This window comes from Lepidochelys kempii, chromosome 13, assembly GCF_965140265.1.
Source record: "Lepidochelys kempii isolate rLepKem1 chromosome 13, rLepKem1.hap2, whole genome shotgun sequence".
NCBI classification, from domain to species: Eukaryota; Metazoa; Chordata; order Testudines; family Cheloniidae; genus Lepidochelys; species Lepidochelys kempii.
Window position 1 is genome coordinate 28,355,889 of NC_133268.1, and position 27,287 is coordinate 28,383,175.

Sequence of the window (27,287 nt, forward strand, 5' to 3'; positions counted from 1 at the left end):
CCAATTCTTCGATGCATCTGAAGAAGTGGGTTTTTTACCCATGAAAGCTTATGCACAAATAAATCTGTTAGTCTTTAAGGCGCCACTGGACTCCTCATTGTTTTTGTGGATTCAGACTAACAGGGCTACCCCTCTTATACTTGCCATCTACTTTCACTTCCTTTTGACATTTGAGTTTACAATTAAGGTAAATTTGCTGGCCCACTTATGACAACAGCACCTCAGGTCCACTGAAATCAGTGGAAGCGGATTGTGTTTCCTACATACTTTTAAGAATCTGTGTTGAAATGACTGGCCGAAGGTTGGACTGGGAGTTAGACGCAGACCTGGCATAAGGCATGAGGTCTAATTCCCAGTCCCCTACTCTGACCACCCCTCTCCCTGAAGAGCTGGCAACCCTTTGTCTGCTTAACTGATGTGCATCATTTGGACAAGCTGGGCTGGGTATTTCTTCATCTAGCCCTAGTGAACACATGCCGATGGGACGGGAACATGGGGAGGGGGAAGAGTGTATCTGCTGTGCTGGGGAAAGGGAAATAGCTGGGCCTCTTGCCTTGGGTCAGGCATGAACCCCGCTGTTCCTAGCCAGGGAAGCGATCCCCAAAGTCTGCAGGACGCCCCAGCCTGGGGACCGGCAGGCGCTGGCCCGGCGAGGAGCTCTGCCCCTTCTGCCACGAACCGAGGGCAGCTCCTGGCTCGCAGCCGAGGTCCCGGCCCGGCTCCGCAGGGGCCCCCACCCCATCCCTGCGCCCGGCTCCTGGGCAGGGCCCTGCCCCGATGGCCGCGAGCGCTGAGACGCGGCTCCGAGGGGACGGTCTGGGCGGTGCCCATGTGTCCGCCGCAGCCCCGTGCGCCCCAGGGAGAGGAGAGGCGTGTCGGGAGGCGGCTCCCTGAGCGGGGCGGCGGCTCGCTGCCCCTGTGCCCGGCAGCCCGCCCTGCCTCCCGGGGGCGGCGCCCTAGGGGTGGCTCGGTGCCCGGTGCCCCCGCTCCGCGCCGTGCGCCCCGGCCCCTGGCAGGCGGGAGGCGGCGCAGCAGCAGCTATCCCAGGAATGCGCTGAAGATGGCGGCCGGCAGGAGAGCCCCGAAGAGCGGGCTGCTGGAGCTGCGAGCCCCGGGCGAGCAGTGGCTGCGGGTCCTGGTCACGCTGGCCGAGGACTTCCTGACCGTGAGCCCCGGCAAGGGCGCGGGGGCCGAGGAGCCGCCGCCCGCCCCGGCGCAGCTGAACGGCGGGGAGCCGTGCGCCCAGGTGCCCGAGTCGCTCACCAACGTGAAGCGCACGGTGCGGATCGTGAAGCAGGACGTGGGGGGGCTCGGGATCAGCATCAAAGGTGAGGGGCGCGGCAGAGGGCGAGAGTCCGTTCCCCGTGGGCTGAACCTGCCGCTGGGCTCGAGGGTCCTGCCCCGCCACCGCCCAGCCCCGGCACTGCCGGGCTCTCCCCGGTGGGCACCTTGTAGCGCCGAGGCGCAGCTGGAGGCGGCCCGTGCCCTGCGGCGCCTCGGGGAGTTGGCTGGTGCCTGACCAACTTCTGCGCGCGGCCGGGTGCCCACTCCGTGTCTGCTAAAGCGGCTGGGGAGGGTGCCCTGGGGGTGGTCACCGCCCCAGCCCCCCATCTCCTGCTCCCCCGAAGCACGGCTCCGGCTGGGCTGCGGGGAAGGAACCTGTCACGGCCGCTTGCGGCTGCTGGGGAAGTTGGAAATGGACAAGCGAATCCATCGGAGGCCCCCGTGCTGCACTTGCCCGGAGGAGCGGAGCGAAGTCGCTCACGTGTCTGTTTTCAGGGTCAGGCCTTAGCATGAGGAGTGGCAAGAGTGACACCTTGGCAGGTTCTGCTCCTTAATTTCTGAACTGGAAATGGCATGATGTTGCCGAGCCCTGTCATATGCACTGGTTGAAAGTTGCAGTGTATTTTTAGGTCTGTTATATCAGTTACACAGGCTGAATCAGCTCCCCGTTAAAGTGTTACCTTTACATACAAATATAACTTGGCACTGCTCCTGCAAAGACTTACATCCATACTCAGTAGCCCTGTGGTGAGCCATACCATGGAAGCCAAGTGGGCTACTCACAGTGCATAAAGTCAAGCAAGTGCAGGATTGGAGTCCTGGTTTCTTTAAAGTGCTTTTTTATGTGAATTGTATGCTGGCAGGTTTACATGTGCATGCTGTAAATCTAGAATGCAATAGAGGCCAAGGAAGATGTTTGACTATACATGTGAGATCAGCTTGTGTACCTGAAATTGCCCATCACTTGCACTGTGTCTACTTAACCTTAGGCTAGACAGATCTCACATGTATAATCAAACATCTTCCTTGGCCTCTATTGCCCCCGGTGTGTGCCGGGCCTGAGCCCTCCCCCCCGCCACACCCCGCACCCCTCCTGCACCCCAATCCCCTGCGCTGAGCCCCCTGCCGTACCCCGCACCCTTCCTGCACCCCGACCCCCTGCCCAGAGCCCCCTGCCGCACCCCTCCTGCACCCCAACCCCCTGCCCTGAGCCCCCTGCTGCACCCCATACCCCTCCTGCACCTGGACCCCCTGCCCTGAGCCCCCTGTCGCACCCTGCACCCCTCCTGCACCCCCTGGGGGCAGGGAGGGGGATGAGTTGAGGTGGAGATTTCAGGGAAGGGGTTGGAATGGGGGCAGGAAGGGGTAGGAAGAGGTGGGGCAGAGGTAGGGCCTCATGGAAGGGGTGGAGTGGGGGCGGGACTGGGCAGCGGAGTGGGGGGTCAGTGTTGCAGCCCTCAGGCCAATGTACTAGTCTTCATGTGGCTCTCGTTGTCATTTGAGTTCGAGACCCCTGGTCTAATGCATCTAAGCTGGGTTGGGTGGTATTGAACAGAAAGGTTAAACTGGATGGGGGAGGGGGGAATTATCCTTTCATAAATTATTCCATGAAAGTATAAAAAAAGCTGCGAATTGTTCTCCCCTTACATCCCACATAATTCAGTTCATGTCACTTTTGGTGTCTTTTAATTGTGAATTCTGGTGGTGGTTTGCATTTGCCCACTGGCTAGGCACTGGCATTGCATTTGTATTGTCCTGTCACTGATGTGAAAGGATGTTTTCCTGTTCTTTTATTTCAGAGGAACAGCCGTGTTAGTCTGTATTCGCAAAAAGAAAAGGAGTACTTGTGGCACCTTAGAGACTAACCAATTTATTTGAGCATGAGCTTTCGTGAGCTACAGCTCACTTCATCAGATGTTTACCGTGGAAACTGCAGCAGACTTTATATACACACAGAAATCATGAAACAATACCTCCTCCCTGTGTGTATATAAAGTCTGCTGCAGTTTCCACGGTAAACATCTGATGAAGTGAGCTGTAGCTCACGAAAGCTCATGCTCAAATAAATTGGTTAGTCTCTAAGGTGCCACAAGTACTCCTTTTCTTTTTGTTCTTTTATTGGCATTCCTGCACATTAACCTGCAGCCCGCAACAGAGTTCTGTTCCAAAATACCATCACCCCCATCAAAATATATCTGACTAAAAAGCCGCAGTCCACCACACTTACTGAATTGATCTCAGTGAAGACTGCACTGTAAAAGCACTGCTATCCTCATGATCAGCACAGTTCCAACGACCTCATTTGTGCAACTTTACTGCTCAGGGGAAGTCAGCACAGTGGCTGGAAGAAGCTCTGAGAAATATACAGGTTGAGCACAAAATGAATGGGGCTGTGGAGGTATAATTTTCTTTAAGCTGTAGGGTGCAGTTGTTTATTTTAACAGTTGATGCACCACAAGCCACACGTGGTAGACAGGCAGTTTTGACCTTCAAAATCCAAGACAGAGACAATGTGCCTTGTGGGGAATCTGAGTGAACTCAGAGAGGGTTGACAGGAGATGTTGGAAAATGGATCTGTTGCCAGGCTGGCTTCGGCCCATTAATACATGGTGGGTGGGGGTCACATTTCCACAGAATTGAAGCCAATGCAGGAGCCAGGTCGGTCTCTTTCAAATGTTAAAGAGTTGGTGTTCTTGCCTCTAGAACTTACGTGGGATGGGGAAGAGGAAAGGACCAGGCACACCTGGGAGCTGAATAAAGCAGAAAAAAGCCAGCAACTGGCCCAAATGCACCATTCCCCTATTTCCTTCTTTAGAGACCTTTTTAATTTAAGTGGCCTGTACATCTAATAATACTTTGATTCTTTTGTGTCTGTTTTGCCCTTAATTCACATCCCTCTCTCTGTTTTGCAGTTGAGATGACTCCACCCTTAGAGAGCTGTTACCGTATATTGATCTTTTCCGATTACAGATCTTTAATGTTGGTGGTGCGGGGGGATGCTAAGGAGGAGATTCCTCATTACAGAAATATGGAACTGGGCCCACATTGTGAGTTCAGTCTCTTGAGGGAGGACTCTTATCCATGCATCCCACAAGGCCTTGTTTTATAAAGTCTGTACAGCAAAGCAAAAACATAACTTATTTCGATATAGTCACAAAACTAACAGAGCTCAGTCTGGTTCAGTGAAATCTAGAGCTCTGTCCCTGTTCTGTCTCGGCTGAGTCCTTGCCAGAATGTTCCTATCCATGCTACCAGTGGCAAAAAATGTGGACTTCTAGATCCAGATACTCAAGAGTTCATTTGGCTGCCAGATGGGAGATGAGCTTTTTGGAAAATATGGCTGTTGGAGTGGTAGCATAACCAGCATCTGTTTAGAGCGACTAGCTGATATAATTGATTCTTCTGTGCCTTCTTCATGCTTTCCCCGCTGCTGGAGGGGCTTCTTTATGGAGGCACACCGTGCAAAGTCCATGTGTTACACAGAAACGTGCTTTGATCCCTTTACGCTGCCCAGATACGGGACTCCCCGTTTACCTTCAATCTACTGATGAAATATATAAGTGCTATTTAAGAGCTAGGGATAGTTAATAATCGTAATAAAAAAGCCACTAAAACCTTCAAGATCTGCATTTTTGTAAATCCTGAGCATCAACATGGCCTTGTTTTTATAACCTTTGTTCTCCCTTCCTCTATTACAGTCCCACCATTTCTCTGCTCCCTTTTCTGTGTCTTGTCTGAATTTTAGAGTGTAAGCTCTTTGGCTATTCTGGGGTAGGTTTCACTGGCTCTCTTCCATCCCGGACCTGAGAAACCTTTTTGTTGAAACCGATAGTGTCCGCAAAACAATTCGGTGTTGATGAATAGGCATTTTAGAGCAAAAAAAAGTTCTGTCTAAAAATTCCCATCCATCTCCTTCCTAGGAGAAACGTTACTCCATTCAGGTAACGCTTCATTTTTGCAATGACACGTGCAAAAGCAAAGTAATAACAATTCAAACTGGGAGCCATAAATCGGTGCAGCTGGTCATGCAGATGTGAAGGTGACCATCAGGGCCTCGGAGGGTGGAGAGGGCATGGCGGGAAGGCACTACAGAGTGACACTTTTCCATTCAAATGCAATAAATATCATAGCTGAACGTCACATTTTCCCACCAAAAAAATGAACACTGACAGGAATCTCTAGGTGGCTGAGGAAACAAGTAGAACTCCGCAGCCTCCCCGGAAGCGCACACCTAGGTTTATCCCAGTGGTCACACACTTTTTCATGCTGTAGACTACTTCCTAAGACAGTGACTCTTCCTGAGCCCCTCTTCTCCCAGCTCGGAGCGAGTGGAGAGCTGGAGACTATTACTCCATCTGGCTAGGTACTGTTGCCAGACTTCTCACCAGAGGAGCTGAGGCCCACATTCTCAAAGTTAGATAGGTACCTAACTCCCATTGACTTTGAGTTAATCCTGTTGATTTGAGTGCATTAAAAGTTTTACCAAACAAACACAGAAATACCCCTTTCCAATTTCCTCCTCACCCTGTATTAGCCTCCCTTATTGCAGTTCCAGAGTGCCTCACAAACTGAAATGTATTTCTCCTCCCAACCTCATTGTGAGATACTGTTAGCCCCATTGTACAGGAGGGGAGCTGTAATAAATGAAGGGGGGTAGCTCCCTTTTATGGACCCAGCCAGCCAGTTAGCTATAAAATCCCTCTTCGTAGCTGTTCTCTACTTGTTTTACCTGTAAAGGGTTAAAAGTCACTGCTACGCACAGGTAAAAGGAAGGGAGTGGGCACCTGGCCAAAAGAGCCGATGGGAAGGCTAGAACTTTTTGAAATAGAAACAAGACTCCCCTTTTGTCTGTCTGTTGTTGTTCTCGGGGAGAGGCGGACAGGGCTGCAGTTATGCTGTAAGAAGCTTTGGGCCAGGTATGAAAAATCATCGGTATCATACCTAGAAACTACTCATTGGAAATCCCAGATATGTAAGTAGATCAGGAAATGTCTAGGAAGATGTGATTAGGTTTATCTCCTTTTATTTCTTTATGGCTTGTGGACTCCTCTGTGCTAACTCCAAATGCTTTTGTTTTGCTTGTAACCTTTAAGCTGGACCTCAAGAAAGTTATTTTTGATGATTAATCCTTGTAAGTGTTTTTTTTTTTTTAAATCTAGCAATAGCCTGACTTTCCAGGTGTATTTTCTTTCTTTTTGTTTTAAACAAAATTTACCTTTTTTAAGAGGAGTATTGGGTTTTTGTGTCCTAATAGGTTTGTGCACATGTTGTTTAATTAGCTGGTGGCAACAGCTGATTTCCTTTGTTTTTCTTTCTCAGCTCTTCCCAGGGGCAGGGTGTGTGTGTGTGAAAGGGCTTGAGGGTACCCCACAGGAAGGAATTCCCAAGTGCACCTTCCTGGGTCCTCAAGGGGTTTTGCCCTTGGGTGGTGGCAACATCTACCCATCCAAGGTCAGAGAGAAGCTGTAACCTTGGGAGTTTAACAGAAGCCTGGAGTGGCCAGTGTTAATTTTTAGAATCCTTGCAGGTCCCCACCTCCTGCACTCAGAGTCCCAGAGTGGGGAATCAGCCTTGACAGAAGCTGAGGCTCAGAGAGAAACTAGGTGACTTGACCAAGGTCACACAGCCTGTTGCAGAGTCAGGAATTGAATCCAGGGTCCCAAGTATCAGGCTAATGCCTTAACCTCCCTTCCCCTCTGGCTCCTACTGGGCTCTTGTTCACAGTGGACGAGCTCAGCTCAGGCAATGCATTTTATAATGTCAGGACTTGATCAAGCCAAAAACAAAGGTTCTTTAATGCAAAGGGTGCATCCATGTGGCCTGTCCCCCTGCCATGATGTGCGTCTGTTATTCCCTGCTCCTGGAGGTGCTATCATCCGTTTGTTTGTTGTTACAGGTAATGCTTACATTGCAGTAGAACCCAGTCAGGATCGGGCCCATGGTTCTTGGGGATGGAGAGCTACGTCCAAGGCACGGTCTCTTGCACTCCAGCCAGGTCGCTCTTTGATGCCTGCAGCCATCTGTACTCTAAACTTTCTTGATCATTTCCCAGTTAGACCCCGGCCACCTGTGTAGTTGTTAAACCTCTTATTTCGGTGTCATCCACAGACATGGTAGCAGTGGAATTTCCACTAAAGAGACTCTGATGAGAGCCGGACGTGAGACAGCCGTGTAGGGAGCAGATCTGTGCTTCCTTTCTTTTGCATTTCACTTTATTGATGTCTAGTCAGAAGAGCCTCTAGAAACTTGCAGACAGGCCTGCACTGGGGTGGAATAAGCAGCCAGTATCACTGCTGTGAGATGAACAGATGCTTCCTCCATGTGGCAGGAGCTTAGCACAGAGCTAACACTAAGAACCATCCCTATCAATCAGACATGTAGCAACTGGCTGAAACCAAAATTGAGGAATCTCGTATTTCCAAGAAGGGGGCCAGAATCTGGACGTCTCTCCTCCATGAGCGATGTGGCAGAATGTATATTCTGAGATTCAAGGAAGAAAAGGACAGTTCCTAGGATCTCTGGGTGGAAGCGAGGTCCGATGCTTACCTCCTCTGATTCATGCTCCTCTGCATGATGATAAAAGTAATGAAAATGATTTTCTACCCAAAAATGACACCAGCGGTTGCAAATCTGATGCATTACTGGGGAAAATGAGCTAAATCTTGATATATCGGCACTCAGATTTGTCTTAAGCAGGATGCTATCTAAGTAGTACCTTCTCCTTCTGTATATAAATAGTATCTAACCACTTCCTTTTTTCCTTTTCTTCTCAGGCGGCCGAGAGAATAAAATGCCGATCTTGATTTCCAAGATCTTTAAGGGGCTGGCTGCAGATCAGACAGAGGCGCTGTTCGTAGGAGACGCTATCCTCTCCGTCAATGGGGCCGACCTTTCAGAGGCGACGCACGATGAGGCGGTGCAGGCACTGAAGAAGACTGGCAAGGAGGTGGTCTTGGAGGGTAAGTACCAGAGCAGACCTGGGTATGAATGTGGCGAATGTTGCCAATGAGACTGCGTGTGCTTTCCCCATGGCTGAGATACAGACCCCATTCCCCCATCCCAGAGGTGCTGCTGTTCGTTTTTATTTCTGCACAATGCATCTAGGTTCAGTGCTGGGAGGTGCCATGGAGGATTCTCTGGGGGCTCCCCCCAGGATGCCCTGGAAAGGGCCAGAATTGTCCAAAATGCAGGGCACGTGGGGCTCAGCTGGGCCATGCCTGAATCAGGTAACAAAGGCAGGGTGACCAAATGATGGACTATGGCGAAGGAAGTTTCCACTCGGAAACTCTTAATGCTGAGGAAAGTTCACACGCCCCCTTTGCCATCCCGAACCTGTCGGGGGTTCTGCTTAGCCTCGCCAAAGCCACGAGGGCCTGGGGTGAGGCTCCCTGCTGGGGGATGCCCACGGGAGCCAGTCTGACCAGCAAGGGATTTTACATGCCAGATGGGCTGCAATATGGAGGCATCTGCGGTGCCTGCTCTGGGCAGCAGCGAGGGCTGCACTGGCAGTTCGCCAGGAGCCTGAGATCCCAATCTGCATATACATTTACATACCGTTTTTAATTAAAAACAAAATATGCACAAACCATTCTATCTGCTCATCCTGAGAGTGGGAAATAGCTGCTGGGATCTCCCTGAATAGATGGACAGAATCTGCTTGTTCTGCTCAGTCTCCAGCAACAAAGGCCTGGAGCTCACTAGCTTTACCCTCCCCCTTCAGGGGCTCGCACGGGGCGGGTGACTGTGGGGCAGGACTCTGGGCCGCCTTGGGGCTGCACTCTGGGTTAAATAGGGCATTTCAGTTCAATTCTGCATTGCCCGGCTCACCCCAGATCTTCTCATTCTGGTGCTACTGGCTAGATCTGGCGTAGGGGCAGTGCAGGCTTGCTTCCTCATGGGCTCTCCTGCCGTCTTCACCACAATCCTCACTTGTGTTTCCCCTTCAGCTCCGCGCTTGGGTCTCCCCCACGGCTCAGTCCTGGCCTGCAGCACCCCCGGTATTACAGTGAAGGGCCTGGTCTGAGCAGACTCTGTTAACTGGGTGTGACTGGTGCTTTCTGATAGATAAATGTGGGGAGTGATGATATCGCATTTCAGCTTCAAATGCTTTATGGGTATGCACTGAGACCTCCGCCGGAGGGCCCTGGGAGCTAGGCTCCGACTGTGCTCTCCATCTCACCCCCAGATGCTCTGAGGCAGAGCGGGGATGACTAGCCCAAGGTCTCAATGGGAGTCAGTATCAGAGTGAAGGAACCTAGGCCCATGTTAGACCTGGGTGATTGCTGGTTTTAGATTGAGTTTGGACCTTAGCATGAGCCGTGTGCTCAAAGCATGGGACCAAACCAATAAGATCATGAGAGAGAAGAGTTGTTTGTGTTGTATTTGTAGTGATCCTGGAAATATAAGTGTTACCTCACTGAATGTCTGGGCTGAAGTAATAGAAATATAGAAAACAGGGTTAATTGGGCACCAGGTTCAGGGTTTAGCCCTAAAACTCCCTTTTTTGTCTTTGGCTGAAGTCCATTAACCAGCAAGGACATCCCTTGTTTGCTATTGAGTGTGAAGAGCAAGGGTTTCTAGGGCTCTTGGGCAGAGCTTTTTCTTATCCCTCAGGAGCCATGCCATGGTGGGAAGGTGTCTCCTGGGCCTGAACTTGTTGCAAATTTTTTGGCCAATGCTTATAACAGTATTGCTGTTAGTGTATAAAGTACAAGAGTGTATATGATTATATTGGTGTTTGGGATGCAGCCAGCACCAAGTGGCCCTTTGGGACAAATAAAGAAAACTGAGTGCTGGGAAACCTTAATCAATGTATTAGGAAAATAATTTCCAACACAGAGTAGGGGTTAAACTCAGGACGTGGCTGAGGCCATCATGTTAATCTTCATGTGTGTCTTGCGAGATTTGAACCCAGGTATTCAAAGATGAAAATCCAGTGAGCTGGGAAATCCATTCAGCTCCCTGTTCCAAGCACTAAAAGAGAGATTTTAAGCTGTAATGTTGTTTGTTTTGTGTTTGAAATTCCAGTGAAAGCTCAGGCTAGCCAGAGCACAGTGTGTTCCGGTCACATCTCTTTCCACCCGTCCCACCCCTGGCATGCTGCTTTGCTGAGAACCTCTCCCCCCACTCCCCACACACAGGAGGGGCAGTTCCCCTATGGGATGATTTGCCCCCCTGAAAACTACCAACGCAGCATAAAGGGGCCATAGCAGGGGCTGGAATCTGGCCTGCAGTTAGACAGCATGGACAATTTGTTCTGTGTAACCCTGAGCCTCTGGGGCATAGGGTGTAAATATGCCAAGTTCTAAACACTTGAAAGCCAAAGTTTAATAATGGAAGTCAGAATAGCCTCGTACTTATGCAGCAACTTTCCTCCTGGACTCATCCTCACCTACAGCAGCATGAACAGACTAGATTTGGTGCCTGAAAAAAATAATGACCATTAAAAAAATCCCATCACCCAGGTCCCAGTGAGAGGGGAGATCTGGGAATGCTGATCTGGTGTTTTTGGAGGATGTTAGTTTTAAACCAAGCTGTTTCCCAGGATCACAAATGTCAGTGATCTGTAAAACTAGACTGACTTGAATAACGGCAGAGACGTTGTGAGAACCATTAAAGCTCTGGAGACTCTCCCAGTCTTCACTGATTGCAGTTGTGACTGCCTGGCACGTCTCAGAGCTATAGGAGAGATGACGTGTTATGGCCAGGTGAGCTGGCAGTGAAGAGCCACGGGTGGCTGAAGGTTTCAGGAGACCCACTCGATCCAGACACCTGGGAGGAGACTCTCACGCTGCCTCACGTCTGAGCCAGCAGACTGAACTGCTGGGCGCTGGGAAAGGTTGACCCTGCAGTCACTGGAGAGAGGCTCATGTCAGATGTGGCCAGACGGCTCTGTCGTGAGAGAACTCCTACGTCCCCTGCGAAGTGGAGAGGCCAGTCATGCTGTACTGAAGGAGAACCCATAACTGGCCGAAGGAGAGAGCCACAGTGATTGGGCTGGGAGAGATGAAATAATGAAGATTAGTGGTGTCTCTGCCCTGAATCAATTAGCCTGGCCTGCCTGTCCGACAAGCCGGAGAGTCTGACATTGCGCTCAGCTACCCGAGTCCCTGCTTCACCTGAGCAGGCCCTGCTGGCCTCTCAACCCTGGGCAGAGCGGAAGTGGACTGGCACAAGAAGGGCAGACTGCTAGAGAGCTAACGTAAAGTTTTAGTGGGGAGCGCAAACGTCCTGGTTGTGACGTGTCTCCTCCTCCCTCTTCTGCCAGAACAGCAACAAGAACGAAAGGGCCATCCCGGGATCCCCCTGGGTTCTGGCCCTACCCCCAGAGAAGCCTCTCTCGGTCAGTCGGTCAATGGCAAATTGTTTAGCATCTCCCCAGTGTTTTGTTTGAAAGCCAGGGCAGAGCCTCAGCTGGTGTATAGCCACACACCCTATTGATTTCGGAGTTGCTGAGCAGAGCTGAGGCCTGGTCCTGGGTGTAAATCCTAACGCTGTCCCTTAGCTGGCCACATCCTGCATTCCTTGGGCTGAATTTAGTGCTGGTGAGAGGGGCTGGGTTGACATCCCATGAGACGGAAGCACAGCTGGGCAGTACCAGCTCCCCCCGTGCTGCCTCCCACCAGTGTGCTTCAGAGACAGGAGAACATAAGAGGGGTCAAACTGGGTCAGACCAATGGTTCACTTAGCCCAACCATGTCTTCCAACCGTGGCCGGTGCTAGATGCTTCCGAGGGAATGAACAGACCAGGGCAGTTATCAAGTGATCCATCCTCTGTCCTCCCAGTCCCAACTTCTGGCAGTTGGAGGTTTAGGGACACCCAGAGCATGAGGTTGCCTCCCTGCCATTTTAGCTAATAGCTAGCGATGTCCTTCATGGACTTATCTTGTTCTTTTCTGACCTCTGCCAGGGTGACAGCAGAGTGCTCCACCCCACTCCCTGCAACCCCACGGACAAGTACAGGCCTTGGCCTCTCTGTGGGGGCCCTGTAGGGAAGGGGACAAGTTGTTTTGTGTAGGTTTTTGTGGCCTGCGCACCAGTCTGCTAGGCCCTGGCCTGAGACCAACTCTCCATTTAGCCTGTAAAACAATGGCTCATCCTGAGGGACCAGGCTGTCGCCCAGCTAGGAGGACCCACGCGGGGGGCAGCCTTGTGGAGCTTCCTACTAGATCATTCCTCAAAGGGGGGTCAGGCAGAGGGGTCACAGCATAGATCCGGTGGATCCCCCGGGATCCTTCGGAGCCGGGGGCATCCTGCTGGAAAAGCATCTCTCCCTGGAGGCAGGTTCCACGGCACAGACAGAAGGTCCTGGAGCCAGAGCCAGGGCAGCCTTCTGCCAAGACTCTCCTCTGCTGTCCAGAGGAGACAATGCATTGTGCACATGCTGTCATGTGTATGGAGCCCCGCCCGCTGGAGACCGCTCCAGGGCGTGCAGCAGGGACACTCCCCACTTCCACGCAGGCGGAGGGGAGAATGTAGGCATGGAGCGGCCCCTCCCTGTGTGCATCCTGACAGGGCACTCTGGCCCTGGTCAGTGTTAAATGCCCTTAGGAGCAGACTTTTTCTTTTGCCCTTTTGGGCTCCTGCAGGGATCATGGGAGGGGGAGAGCATCTCTGGGGCTATTGGGACAGGGAGAAAGGCCAGGTCTGGGTATAATTAATCCTGGGGCTGCAGACATGGCTGCAGGAACATAGGCCTCCCTGCCATCGGCCTGGGCGGGGCTGCCTTAACTGGCAGCAGAAGTGGTCATGTGGTCACAAAGCCCCTACCCTGCAAGAAGAAAAGGAGGACTTGTGGCACCTTAGAGACTAACCAATTTATTTGAGCATAAGCTTTCGTGAGCTACAGCTCACCTCATCGGAGGTGATGTCACGGGAGCAGGGACAAGCTGGCAGCATGAGGCTGTTTAATAATAACTTCTAACTTCCACCCAGCCCAGCACCTTGACTCTGGCAGGGGCCAGTACCAGTTGCTTCAGCAGATGGTGTAACCTCATCCCCTCCGTTTTGTGCCTCTATAAAGGACAATCGGACAATGACTGGCCTTCAAAGAAATCTCTCCCTGACCCTGTGTATCTAGTCTTTGGTTTCCGTCCTGAACCATGGAGGCTGATATCTCTGATACCTTTTTAATCCTAGCTAGTGGAACTGTGGGTATGATTATTATTCATATGTGTGTTCAGTCCTTTTCTGAATCTTCCTTACTAAACGCTTTGCCTGAGCAATAGCTTGTGGCTGAGAGTTCCACTGACCAATTGTGTTGCGTAAAAGAACGATTCCTGTTTGATTTTATTGTGTCGCCCTTGTTCTTGTATGCTCAGAAAGGGTTACTAGGAACCCCTGATTTACATTCTCTATACAGGGCACTGTCTCTCTTTCTCATATTTTTCTCCTCCCTTAAGTAATGGTCCTAACCATTTAAATGCATCTTTGCATTGAGTCTTGCCAGGCCTGCCACTACTTCTCTGACATGTCCTTGTGCCTTTTCTATCTCTGCTGTATCGTTTTGGAGGCACAGAGGTGATTTGCCCAGCGTCGTGCAATGACTCAGTGGCAGGGCTGGAAATAGAGGCCAGGAGTCCCAACTCCCAGCCACGTGCTCTCACCGTAGCGCACAAATGATGTAACTGAGAATTGTTTTCTGTCGAGTGGCTAGATGGGCAGTGGAGTTGGTACGTCTAACATCACGGCAGTTAGGGAAGGACCTTGTGGAGGGGGAGTAGAGAGAGATTTTATAATGTCTTTGCTAAGGGGTCTGTAGGAGGGAGGAGCCGTTCTCTTGCAGATTCTCAATGCACTAACAATATACTAAACTCCACTGTTTCCATTGCTGTGTCCCATCAGCCCTACGGCTACTAGTGCAGGGCAGCAACTGTCCCAGCTGTCACCGGGAGGGAGGGTCCTTTTTCCAGGCACAGCTAAACTCACCCTCCCATTCAGCTCTGCTAATCACCAAGCCCAAAGGCGACTCAGATCTGTGGAGCACTCTGGCCATCCAGACTTGGCCTGTGCGAACAGGAGAGCTGTTCTCTTTGGCTCCCAGTGCTTCCTTGCCCTCTTCTTTGGATCTGGAGGGTTTTCCCTCCCCCACCCTCTGCCCCGAACTGCATTGTCTCTAAACTCTTTTTAGCTTTGCTCAGCCCTTTCTGCGGCTTGGTTCCTCCTCTCTCCGGAGCCTCCGGAACCACACATCATCCTGTGGAATGTGCTCCTCTGCACAGCTGCTGGAAGTTAATCTTTTTAACCAAAGAGAAATGCGAGAACTGCTTTCTCGCCAGGCCTGTGAAATTCCTTCCTCAAACCTCTCACTCTCTTGCTTGTTTTTCTCTCTTTCCTTTGGCCTGGGTTTGTTTCCTATTCTCCTAAAGATTCTGGATGGGGTTGGGATGAGCTGCCTTGTGTCTAGGGAGAGAGATCACAGGAGGCCCCTCTTCCCAGACCTGAACTGTTTACTCGCCCTGCTGCTAAGAGGGCAGTGCTGAGAACATGGATCTGCAGAGAGGGCTTCGCTGTAGTTTGCTGTGGCTCAGATGAGACCCAGCAGGCTTCTTTAATAAATTAAAAATCCCAGCAGGTAAACTCCAAAGGGAAGCTGGCGAGGGTTTGCTCCTGTGTTCAGGGACTTGGTGTCTTCGTTTGATTAATTTGCAGCCTTGCAGGGGCTAAGCAGCGGAAGGTACTGGCTTCCCATCGCTCAGTGGGGCTGGGTGCAGGTAACCTTACTCGAGCATGGCAGGGCCCTATTTGCTTCATTGCGGGAGAGCCAGTTCAGGTGTCTGCATCAAACTGAAAGGAAATCAGATGTCCTAGCTCGGCGCATGCTCATTTCCTCCTCTGTTTCCATTGCTGAGATACCAAGGCAAGACATGACTGCTCCAGCACAATGAGTTCACTAAATAAATGTGTCTTGCTCCCAGGTTTTGGGGTGGGGACGGTACCTAGCCTTTGTGCAGCACTGCTCCCCTCTGAGCAGTGATGATGATGGCTTGTGGGGAGGTGGCAGGGAGCCAAGGGTCAGGAAAAAAGAATGATGGCGTGACATGCCTTTCCTCACCTGCAGTGCAACAGGTTCTCCTACCCACGCTCTGGCAAAGCACATCCCTGCTTAGCTGATTGGAGCCTGAGGGTATGTCTACACTAGGAAATTAGGTCGAATTTATAGAAGTCGGTTTTGTAGAAAGCGTTTTTATACAGTCAATTGTGTGTGTCCCCACACAAATGCTCTAAGTGTATGTAGTCGGCAGAGTGTGTCCACAGTACCGAGGCAACCATCGACTTCCGGAGCTTTGCACTATGGGTAGCTATCCCACAGTTCCCGCAGTCTCTGCCGCCCATTTGAATTCTGGGTAGAAATCTCAGTGCCTGATGGGGTTAAAACATTGTCGCGGGTGGTTCCGGGGACATATCGTCAGGCCCCCGTTCCCTCCCTCCCTCTGTGAAAGCAAGGGCAGACAATCGTTTTGCGACTTTTTTTTGAGTTACCTGTGCAGATGCCATACCACGGCAAGCATGGAGCCCGCTCAGCTAACCGTCACCATATGTCTCCTGGGTGCTGGCAGACGTGGTACTGCATTGCTACACAGCAGCAGTTTATTGCCTTTTGGCAGCAGACAGTGCAGTATGACTGGTAGCCGTCGTCGACATAGTCCAGGGTGCTCTTTTAACCAACCTCGATGAGGTCGGGGTGCCTGGGCAAACACGGGAGTGATTCAACCATGTCATTTCCCTTTTAAGTTTCGTGTCATGGCGATTGAGTCCTACCGGCAGTGCACTGTCTTAATCTGCAGCCAACAGAAGACGATGGCCAGCAGTCATACTGCACCATCTTCAGCTGAGCACCCAGGAGATGACGATGGCTAGCGGTCGTACTGCACAATCTGCTGCCAGCAAGATGTATAAAGATAGATGAAGTGGATCAAAACAAGAAATAGACCAGATTTGTTTTGTATTCATTTTCTCCTCCCTCCCTCCGTGAAATCAACGGCCTGCTAAACCCAGTTTTGAGTTCTGTCCTTGAGGGGGCCATTCTGTTTCTCACAAAGCCACCCCCTTTGTTGATTTTAATTCCCTGTAAGCCAACCCTGTAAGCCATGTCGTCAGTCACCCCTCCCTCCGTCAGAGCAACGGCAGACAATCGTTCCGCACCTTTTTTCTGTGCAGACGCCATACCACGGCAAGCATGGAGCCCTCTCAGATCCCTTTGGCAATTAGGAGCACGTTAAACACCACACGCATTATCCAGCAGTATATGCAGCACCAGAACCTAGCAAAGTGAAACCGGGCAAGTAGGCGACATCAGCGCGGTGACGAGAGTGATGAGGACATGGACACAGACTTCTCTCAAAGCATGGGCCCTGGCAATGTGGGCATCATGGTGCTAATGGGGCAGGTTCATGCGGTGGAACGCCGATTCTGGGCTCGGGAAACAAGCCAGGTGGGACCGCATAGTGTTGCAAGTCTGGGACGATTCCCAGTGGCTGCAAAACTCTCGCATGCGTAAGGGCACTTTCATGGAACTTTGTGACTTGCTTTCCCCTGCCCTGAGGCACAAGAATACCAAGATGAGAGCAGCCCTCACAGTTGAGAAGCGAGTGGCAATAGCCCTGTGGAAGCTTGCAATGCCAGACAGCTACCGGTCAGTCGGGAATCAATTTGGAGTGGGCAAATCTACTGTGTGGGCTGCTGTGATGCAAGTAACCAACGCTGTCACTGAGCTGCTGATATCAAGAGCAGTGATTCTGGGAAATGTGCAGGTCATAGTGGATGGCTTTGCTGTAATGGGATTCCCTGACTGTGGTGGGGCCATAGACGGAACCCATATCCCTATCTTGGCACCAGAGCACCAAGCCGGTGAATACATAAACCGCAAGGGGTACTTTTCAATAGTGCTGCAAGCACTGGTGGATCACAAGGGATGTTTCACCAATATCAACGTGGGATGGCCGGGAAAGGTACATGACGCTCGTATCTTCAGGAACTCTGGTCTGTTTCAAAAGCTGCAGGAAGGGACTTTATTCCCAGACCAGAAAATAACCATTGGGGATGTTGAAATGCCTATAGTTATCCTTGGGGACCCAGCCTACCCCTTAATGCCATGGCTCATGAAGCCATACACAGGCAGCTTAGACAGTAGTCAGGAGCTGTTCTACTATAGGCTGAGCAAGTGCATAATGGTGATAGAACGTGCATTTGGACGTTTAAAAGCACGCTGGCGCAGTTTACTGACTCAGTTAGACCTCAGCTAAACCAATATTCCCACTGTTATTACTGCTTGCTGTGCGCTCCACAATATCTGTGAGAGTAAGGGGGAGATGTTTATGGCAGGGTGGGAGGTTGAGGCAAATCGCCTGGCTGCTGGTTACGCGCAGCCAGACACCAGAGCGGTTAGAAGAGCACAGGAGGGCGTGGTGCACATCTGAGAAGCTTTGAAAACCAGTTTCATGACTGGCCAGGCTACGGTGTGAAAGTTCTGTTTGTTTCTCCTTGATGAAACCCCCCGCCCCTTGGTTCACTCTATTTCCCAGTAAGCTAACCACCCTCCCCTCCTCCCTCCGATCACCGCTTGCAGAGGCAATAAAGTCATTGTTGCTTCACATTCATGCATTCTTTATTAATTCATCACACAAATAGGGGGATAACTGCCAAGGTAGCCCAGGAGGGGTGGTGGAGGAGGGAAGGACAAGGCCACACAGCACTTTAAAAGTTTAAAACTTTAAAACTTATTGAATGCCAGCCTTCTGTTGCTTGGGCAGTCCTCTGGGGCAGAGTGGCTGGGTGGCCGGAGGCCCCCCCACCACGTTCTTGGGCGTCTGAATGAGGAGGCTATGGAACTTGGGGAGGAGGGCGGTTGGTTACACAGGGGCTGTAGTGGCGGTCTGTGCTCCTGCTGCCTTTCCTGCAGCTCAGCCATACGCTGGAGCATATTAATTTGATCTTCCAGCAGCCTCAGCATTGAATCCTGCCTCCTCTCATCACGCTGCCTTTCACAGCTTTCACACCTTTCAGCTTCAGCCCTCTTTTCAGCTCGCCACTTACTCTCTTCAGCCCACCACCTATCCTCCCGGTCATTTTGTGCTTTCCTGCACTCTGACATTGTCTGCTTCCACGCATTCGTCTGTGCTCTCTCAGTGTGGGAGGACAGCATGAGCTCAGAGAACATTTCATCGCGAGTGCGTTTTTTTCGCCTTCTAATCTTCGCTAGCCTCTGAGAAGAGAAGATCCTGTGATCCTTGAAACACATGCAGCTGGTGGAGAAAAAAAAGGGACAGTGATATTTAAAAAGACACATTTTATAGAACAGTGGGTACACTCTTTCACGGGTAAACCTTGCTGTTAACATTACATACATAGCACATGTGCTTTCATTCCAAGGTTGCATTTTGCCTCCCCCCAGCGCGTGGCTAGCCCTTCCCCCGTCCCCGTGGCTAACAGCGGGGAACATTTCTGTTCAGCCACAGGCAAACAGCCCAGCAGGAATGGGCACCTCTGAATGTCCCCTTAAGAAAAGCACCCTATTTCAACCAGGTGACCATGAATGATATCACTCTCCTGAGGATAACACAGAGAGATAAAGAATGGATGTTGTTTGAACACCAGCAAACATACACTGCAATGCTTTGTTCTATAGTGATTTCTGAGTACATGCTACTGGCCTGGTGTGGTAAAGTGTCCTACCATGGTGGATGGAATAAGGCTGCCCTCCCCAGAAACCTTTTACAAAGGCTTTGGGAGTACATCCAGGAGAGCCATGAATGCCAGGGCAAATTAATCATTAAACATACTTGTTTTTAAACCATGTATAGTATTTTAAAAGGTACACTCACCGGAGGTCCCTTCTCGGCCTGGCAGTCCGGGAGGCAGCCTTGGGTGGGTTTGGGGGGGTACTGGCTCCAGGTCCAGGGTGAGAAACAGTTCCTGGCTGTTGGGAAAACCGGTTTCTCCGCTTGCTTGCTGTGAACTATCTACAACCTCATCATCATCATCTTCCTCATCCCCAAAACCTGCTTCCGGGTTGCCTCCATTTCCATTGAAGGAGTCAAACAACATGGCTGGGGTAGTGGTGGCTGAACCCCCTGAAATGGCATGCAGCTCATCAAAGAAGCAGCATGTTTGGGGCTCTGACCTGGAGTGGCCGTTTGCCTCTCTGGTTTTCTGGTAGGCTTGCCTCAGCTCCTTAAGTTTCACGCGGCACTGCTTCGGGTCCCTGTTATGGCCTCTGTCCTTCATGCCCTAGGAGATTTTGACAAATGTTTTTGGATTTCGAAAACTGGAACGTAGTTCTGATAGCACGGATTCCTCTCCCCATACAGTGATCAGATCCCGTACCTCCCGTTAGGTCCATGCTGGAGCTCTTTTGCCATTCTGGGACTCCATCATGGTCACCTCTGCTGATGCGCTCTGCATGGTCACCTGCAGCTTGCCACGCTGGCCAAACAGGAAATTGAAATTCAAAAGTTCATGGGCCTTTTCCTGTCTACCTGGCCAGTGCATCTGAGTTGAGAGTGCTGTCCAGAGCGGTCACAATGGAGCATTCTGGGAAAGCTCCCGGAGGCCAATACCGTCAAATTGTGTCCACAGTACCCCAGATTCGACCCAGCAAGGCCGATTTCAGCGCTAATCCCCTTGTTGGGGGTGGAGTAAGGAAATCGATTTAAAGAGCCCTTTAAGTCAAAAAAAAGGGCTTTGTCATGTGGACGGGTGCAGGGTTAAATTGATTTAATGCTGCTAAATTCAACCTCAACTCCTAGTGGAGACCAACACCTAGTTTATGTGGCAGCAGACAGAACATTGTTAAGCAAAGAAGGTGGGAGTGTTATTTAAACTCTCCTCTCTGTATCTTCATTCCACTAGCCCTTAAAGGCTGAGGAGGTGGGAAAGGTGGAGGCATTCTGGCTCTTGCTGAAGAGCAGGTCCCCTGAGCAAGGGCCTGAGTCATATGGCTGAGCAGCTGGGTAGCTGGCGTGCTCCAGCTGTGCTTGACAGCACTCTTGGGAGCCATCCAGCATCGACAGTGGGGTGAGCTGTGGATTTCCCAGCTTGGATCTCTCCAATTCTTCAGCTTTTGGGGGTTCTTTCCTCTGACAAGCCTGGGAGCCTGGGTTCCAGCTTCGTTCCCGTTTCCTTTTCCAGCCGTGATTTGTTTTGCAGGCCACTTGGAACCCCGATCTGGAGCATTTCACAAAAATACCAATCCATTGCCTGGCTTGGTTCGCTCCGGTCAGCATCCTTCTGCCTCAGACATATCCTGGCCCTGCCTCCTTTCGCAACTGATTCCAGCTGCACAGCTTCTCCAGGGGCTCTGACCTATGCATGCCTCCAAAAGTGTTAACTGGAAGCAGGTGGGTGAGCACTAAGTCCCTGGTCAGTGGGTGGGAAGTGAGGAAAGGGGCCGAGACTGTAGACAAAGCTGAAGTCTTTTGCCATTCAGTCTCCTCTCTGGATACCTGAAAGTAGGTGGCTTGAAACTTGGGATTTTCCCGGTCCATCCAGGGACATTTTTCTGGGCAATCTGAGAGACAGTTTCTGCTGATATGGCTGATACGTTAGGGTTAGTCAGGGAGCAACTCTTTGCTTCTGCACAGTGGGCCAGGTGCTCTGCTGGTGTGACTCCACTGAGTCCCGATGAGAGCTTGGCCCCACGTGCACCCCTAGCGAGAGTATCCCAAAGAAAAGCACTTGGCACTTCAGTAACTCTGCCCTCCCCCACCACCCCCAGGATCTTCAAGCACTTCATGAACTTTCTGTTGCCCACAACAAACAGAAGCGAGGCAGCCAGCTCGTTCTACGCTATGCCCATCCCCAGCCAGAATATACCAGCGGTGATGAGCCTGCGGGGTTGGCTACCCTGCGATGGGGGGTGGGATTGCAGGGTGAGCAGACATACCCCAGCTAGCTTCAGTCCGGCTCGCTTGGGTATCAGAGCAGGGGAGCCCCAGCCGCACGGGCTGCAGCCTGGGCTGTGCTTTGCAGGCAGAGCCTGGCGCTGTGCCACGCAGCTTCTCTCCACCCGCTGAAGGTGAAGTTCTGCCTCTGGCGGTGTCACTGGCAGCACCCCAGCAGTGTGCCCGGGCTGGCACCGACTGGGGCAGCTCTGCTCAGGCCTGTGCCATGAAGTAGCCCTAACTTCTAACGGCAACGTGCCAGGCTCTGTGCAGGGGAGGGACACCCAGAGCGGGGGCAGTGAGCTAGACTGGCTCAAATGGCTGTCACAAGGGCCGATGAGCAGCAGTGAACAGACGAGGGTTAAAGCCGGGAGGATCCTGGTTTTACAGCTGTGCTCTGTATTCATTCCAAGGCCTGAAGAAAAGCGACAGTGAGTTTAATACCACGTAAGTGCTTTTGGTCCTCAAAGCCACCCTCGGCCAGAGCCTCGCAGCTGGGAGCTGGCAGCCTTCTTGGAGACAGAGACAGAGTTCAGAGTGCTGTCTGCTGCTCTCAAGAGGGAGTAGAGGGAAAGCTGCTGAATCAGTCAGCTCTGCCAGGAAACCTGCTCAGCCTTAACTCACGGAGCACAGAGGGGCTGGCCATGGCCGTGAACTCTCAGATTACTGTGAGTGCTGAGAGCGGGCAGAAGGGGACAGGCGAGAAGGCTGGGGTTCAGTTTAACCACAGGACCAAACTTGCTGAAACAAGTGGGTGCTTGAGGGTAGAACAAAATCATGAACCCACCTAGGGCAGAACTGCTGCTGTGAGCTGACCAATCCCACCCCCTTACTGGTCTGTGAACAGAAGCAGGCTGCTGTAAAAGTCCATGGGACGGAATAGGAGAATGGCTGAGGGGAGCCACAGGGTGCCCCCGTTCTGCACACTAGATCCAAACATGTCTCTGAACTCCGGGGCAAGTGGGCTCTGGGCGCCTGCTTCCTGGCTCAGGTCCGTCTCCAATCCATGCCTCATTCAGACTAATTGGCCCGTGAAATCTTCAGGCTGGAAGCTGCAGGAGAGGAGGCTCACGTGAGATTTCTGGGGTTCCCTGTTCCTGGTTGGGCTGGCAGTGCTGCTTGGAGAGCCATTCTAGTGCCATTTCTCCCTAGGTCAGGATTGTGCAGATATAAAAATTAACCAGACTCTTTGGAACCTCAGAAATGTTCCCTTTTGAGATCTGAGCGAAGAGTTGTTGTCTCAGAGCTGTTTCCCTGCCCTGGGTCAGGGGCTCTGTTAGGTTTGCATTAGTCATTCTCGACCGCTTTGGCCCCTCATTCCTTGCGCCAGCAGTTTTAATTTTCCTCCAGTACCAGGGCATATCCTATATCAGCCAGTGGACTGGCGGGCCAGATGTCCTCTCTGCCCTGGTAGAACTGCTCAGGACCTGGCTGCTTCACTCTTATTCCATCCTTACAAATGCAGCAGATGTCCCACGGAGCGATTTCTGTGAGCCTTGATTATCAAGTGATACAAAAACTGCCTGTGTCATTGTGACGCCACCATCTGGGGTGACCTCAGGGACTCCAGAGCTAAGTGTGTGAGCTGCTACAGGTTGAGCCGAAGAGCTGGGTCCCGCTAGCTGGGGCTGACAGACACACATCCTCTGTGGATTGGGCACAGCGGCAGAGCTGTGCCACGCACCGACCAGCCGTGGGTTTCATCACATCCTGAGCTCTCAGTTACGGCTCCTCGCTGGGGGCCAGACACTGACATGAATTTTAGCCAGTAGGACAATGGCATTCCTCTTTTTGTACGCAGATCTGCTGTGTGGGCACCCTCCATGTCACCACAGCTGAGACACAAAGCAGGGCCTGTAGGGGGGACCCTCGCCTGGCAGAGACAGCAGGAACCACAGTGAGATTGTCTCCTCTGGGAGTGGCTCTTTGTACAGCCTCTTGTCTAGACAGTAAGGCCAAACACCTGACTCTTCTGGTACCTTTCAAGTGGGGCCGGGATTCTCTTGGGCTGCCCCCTTGGCTTGTGGCTCTGGGTCAGGGACTCTAAGTTCCCTGCTGTGGCCATGGAGTTGAGCCAGGGCTTAGAATTTCAGGTAGCTGCTTTGAAGAGGCTGCTCTGTTCTTTTTAAGAGGTGGCTGCTCTCGGAGTAATTTCTCCCGCTGTGTGCCTCCAGGTTCCACACCTTTTTAGCTCCAGGAGGATGCTCCTGAACCCCCTCTCCAGCACACTGTGCTGCTCCTGTGCCAGTCCCATGTTTTTTCAGTTAGCTTTGAACATTTTCCATAGGCATCCAAGACCACAGCGTCTCCATAATGATATGTACCAAGGCAAAAATAAGGCTGAATCAGCTCTCTGCGATTTCTAATCATGTCAGCCCACACACCAGGGAGCCTGACCACTAAGGAACAGCAGCTACCTCCCTGCCCAGAACCAGCCTCCCTGCCATTAAAGAGACAGAGAGTACATGTGCTTGCAGCATAGACCTTCTCTCTCTGAGTGCAGCCATTCAATAAGGCATGATTTTTCCAGGTAGAAAACTTTATTCTGAGTAAGCTAAGGTGGTAGGTAAATATAACATTCTTAGAACGCTGCCGTCATATTTTTAAAAAGGGTGTTCGAAATGTAGGGAATTCACAGATATATTTTAACAAACAATCTTAATTCTGACCCCATGTTTCTGCCCACTGCCTCCCTGACTGGTGTTCTCTATTTGCGTCGCATTTGGAGAGTGCAGCAATTTGGAGAGTTCTGGCCTGTATATATTTTGGGTCGTGGATGAAGCACATTAGGCTCAGACACAAAGTGGCTATTAGACAACGTTGTGTCTAGACATGGGGAGGGGTGAAAGGTGAGGTGTTTGTGCTCTTTGCTATCCACGGTGGCAGAGGTGAAGTAGGGGTGTCCAAGGCAGTGGCTTCTCCGTCTAGGAGTGGGTGGATTTGTAGATTTGTATTTACAGTGTGCTATAGCTGATGGTATTTCCAGCCTGAGGTGTAACCATAATCCACATATTGTGGCAATCTCTCTCTTAGTTCTTGCTGGTTTTGCTGTATGTGTGATAATTAAAGGTTTGCAGTAGTCCATACTAGACGTATGGGTGAGGAATGGTGATTGGGTATAGTGGGTTAATAGCGGATAGGCAGAGGATGAGCATTAGTATGGGGTCAGAGTTAAGGTGATTTGTGAAACTTTAGCTATAAATTTCTGGGCTTTCCATTTTTTTTAATAACTACAAAATTCTAATAATGTTTTCATTTAACTGATGTCTATTTACAGCCTTGATTCTGTCTTAGCAAAGTTGTTTCTTGGAGAATTTTGTTAGCTTTTGTGTGAATATCTTTTCAAGAGTAACAACAGATGTTTGTCTCTTCTGATGTGGAGATCATGTATATAGGTCTATCAAAAGACAACCTACCTTCCATGAAACACAAGACCACAAAGTATTCAAATCAGGTGCTTCACTCGTGGAATTTGCCCCTGAGTGACTCAGCAGAGTGCACAATCTGTGTGAACCTGAGCCACATACCTGTCATGTTTGGCAACTCCTGGCACAGCCATAAATCGGTGAAGCTCTAAGTTGGGCCTAGGGTAAGACTGAGACCTGTTGGGTCAATTAAAGGTTCAAAATAAATACCAAATTTTACACCTAATCTTACCAGCAATATCCTTGTGCACTAGACTTCATCCTAGACTGTCGAATTCAGCTTCTAGGCCAAACCATTCTTGAGATACATGTGAGCCTGTGTGTGTGTGTGTATAAAAATTACCTCTCCCCCTCTCCTGCCAAGAATGTTGTGGGTGTGTCTACACTGGAGCTGGAGGGGTAATTTCTAGCTCAGACAGACACACCTGCACTAGCTGTGATCAAGCTAAGGAGCTAAAGGCAGCAGTGTAGCCGCGGTGGCACAAGTGCAGGGGTGGGGGGTAGTCATCCCAGTAGGCTCCTATCTGAGACCCTAGGTACATACTTGGGTGGTTAGCCCCTCCTGCCGCTCCCGCCATCGTGACTACACTTTAGTGTGCCCGCTCGATGAGAGCTAGCGTGAGTGTGTCTGTCTGAGAGGGAAACTGTGCCTCTAGCTTCCCTGGAGGTGCAAATTGACCTTCCTGCTGCTCTCAGGAGAGTTTGTAAAGGTTTGTTGACTTTTGGTTTTCCATCATTTTACTTCATCTTTCGCTGTGATTTTGGTGTCTTGCGTTGTGCCCGAAAAGCCTTAGCAGCAGTGGAAGAGTTTGGAAACACACCTCCAAACTGCACTGAACGTGGAATAAATATAAGGAGCAATTTTTCGAAGCTGGGTGTTTCAGCTGTGCTCATGAGATCCGTGCAGACTGTGTAACTACTCACAGGAGGGGTATTTGCGGGCTGGGGTGCCATCAGCCGCTTGCAGGCACAGATCTCTGGAGGCGTATGGCAAGTGCGTGCTCTTCGTTGCCAATTTCTGTGTCTATTTGTGAAACTGGGGCTCTCAATGTCCCGCTCCCAGGCTCTGTTTGTTGTAAATATGCTGCAGCAACACAGCTCTCCCGTACTCAGGCTTCCGTGTGATTGCTCCCAGTTTTCAGTGACTGTCTCCACCAAGTGCTAGATGGTCAAAAGTTCAGAAAAAGCTGGGAGCGTGGGTGAGAGTGCAAATCTCTCCGGTTACTTGGCTCTGCCTGGCTGACGGGAGTGGGGTTGGGGATCCCAGGTTTCATGGACAAAAGAGGGAACCATATGTCTTTAAATTTAAAATACACGTTGAATACAGTTTTCATTGAAAAGGACAACAAGGTGTGACTTAAACCAAGAGGAGCCAGGAGGTTTCAAGGTGAAGCAGCTACGCCTGCTTTCCTGCCTTCTGGTGCACTGAGACCTTTCAGAGGAGTGTACGGAGTTCCATGTACAAATGCTTCGTCATAGCCTCAAAGGTCCACTCAGGAGGAGGATTAGAGCGGAGTGAATAGTTCCCAGCAAAGTGTAAATCCACCAAAATGGCCGTTTCAGAGCGACCGAAGCTCTTTGTGCATTTGGGTAGAATTTGGCGAATAGTTTCAGCAAAGTAAAAAAATGAGGAAAAAATGTAGAAAAACCCAAAACGTTTTGTTTTGACATTTTCAAAGTGAACCATTTCATTTCAGAAATGTCCAATCAAATCAAGCTGAACAATGGTTTGGGTCTTGTTTTGGTGAAAAAAAACCAGTTTTGGTTTGAAACAACAATTTTTCCCCCTGGATTTTTTGGCTTGAGCTCTGAATTGAAAAATCCATCACTCAGCTCGAATGAGGATTGATTGATTTACTTGGGGTTCTCATCAATGGACTGCCCCAGTGTTGAATCCCGTTTGATCAGCCCATTATATGCGCCAGACATCAAGTTCAGAAGTGGGTCCAGGTGGTGCTTAGTTTGTAATGAAAGAGGTGCCAGGGCTCAGCCCCGGCACAAATTAAGCACTAATGCGCCCCCATCCCACACCCCCATACACCCAACCCTGCCTCTCCCCATGCATCCCCCAACCTACGCTCCAACACAAAACACCCACCCCAAACATAGCCCCATGCTCTACGTAATTTGCTTTGTGGGGGGCTGTTGCTTTGGTTTCCAAATGGGGCAGAGGACACAGGAGAGCCGTGCTGCCCCCCAACCACCCCATTCCCATGGCTCTCTCAATGCGGGGAGTGGGTGTGTTAAAATTCTGCCCCACTCAATCCATCTCTCCTGTACAAAGGGGGTGCGGGCCACCTGAACACAGATCGCTCTGCTCTTGGCCTGGATTGGGGCTGGAATCCCCTGGAGGTGAAGAACATCCCACCCTTTGTGCAAGGGGGTCCAGGATCGGGTCCAGATCTCACCTCCTCCCGGTGCGGCTCCCCTGCAGGGGGCAAGCTGGGCAGCACCCCTCCCCTCCAACAAGCATGTCTGCTGCTGGGGGCTGCAGCAGCCGGGATCATGGGCACCATGGGGGTCAGCACCCCCTGGCCGAAGCACAGAGCCACCTCCCTGCCTGGTGCATTTTGTGCTCCCTGCTCCTTGTGCCCGCTCCGCCTCCCGCAGCGGGGCCCTGCCAGTGGCACCAAGGCCACTTCCCAGAGCTTCTCTCCTGCCTTGGTGCCCAGCTCCCCCTGCCCCACACTGTGCCCTG

The 27,287-nt window shown here is 51.2% G+C and overlaps 1 protein-coding gene across 3 annotated transcripts in view; it reads left to right on the plus strand.

The window, feature by feature from the left end:
* Nucleotides 1-870: 870 nt before the first annotated feature.
* Nucleotides 871-27,287, plus strand: part of SNTA1 (syntrophin alpha 1) — a 71,763-nt gene continuing 45,346 nt past the window's right edge. The window contains exons 1-3 of one of the 3 annotated variants that reach the window (XM_073309914.1): nucleotides 1,312-1,328; nucleotides 7,181-7,254; nucleotides 8,058-8,243. In XM_073309914.1, coding sequence (XP_073166015.1) covers nucleotides 7,236-7,254; nucleotides 8,058-8,243 — 205 coding nt within the window. In that variant the 5' untranslated portion in view covers nucleotides 1,312-1,328; nucleotides 7,181-7,235. Of the gene's footprint in view, nucleotides 1,329-7,180; nucleotides 7,255-7,324; nucleotides 7,867-8,057; nucleotides 8,244-27,287 lie in introns of those variants that run through there. The other 2 variants (XM_073309912.1, XM_073309913.1) reach the window with 2 other exon arrangements.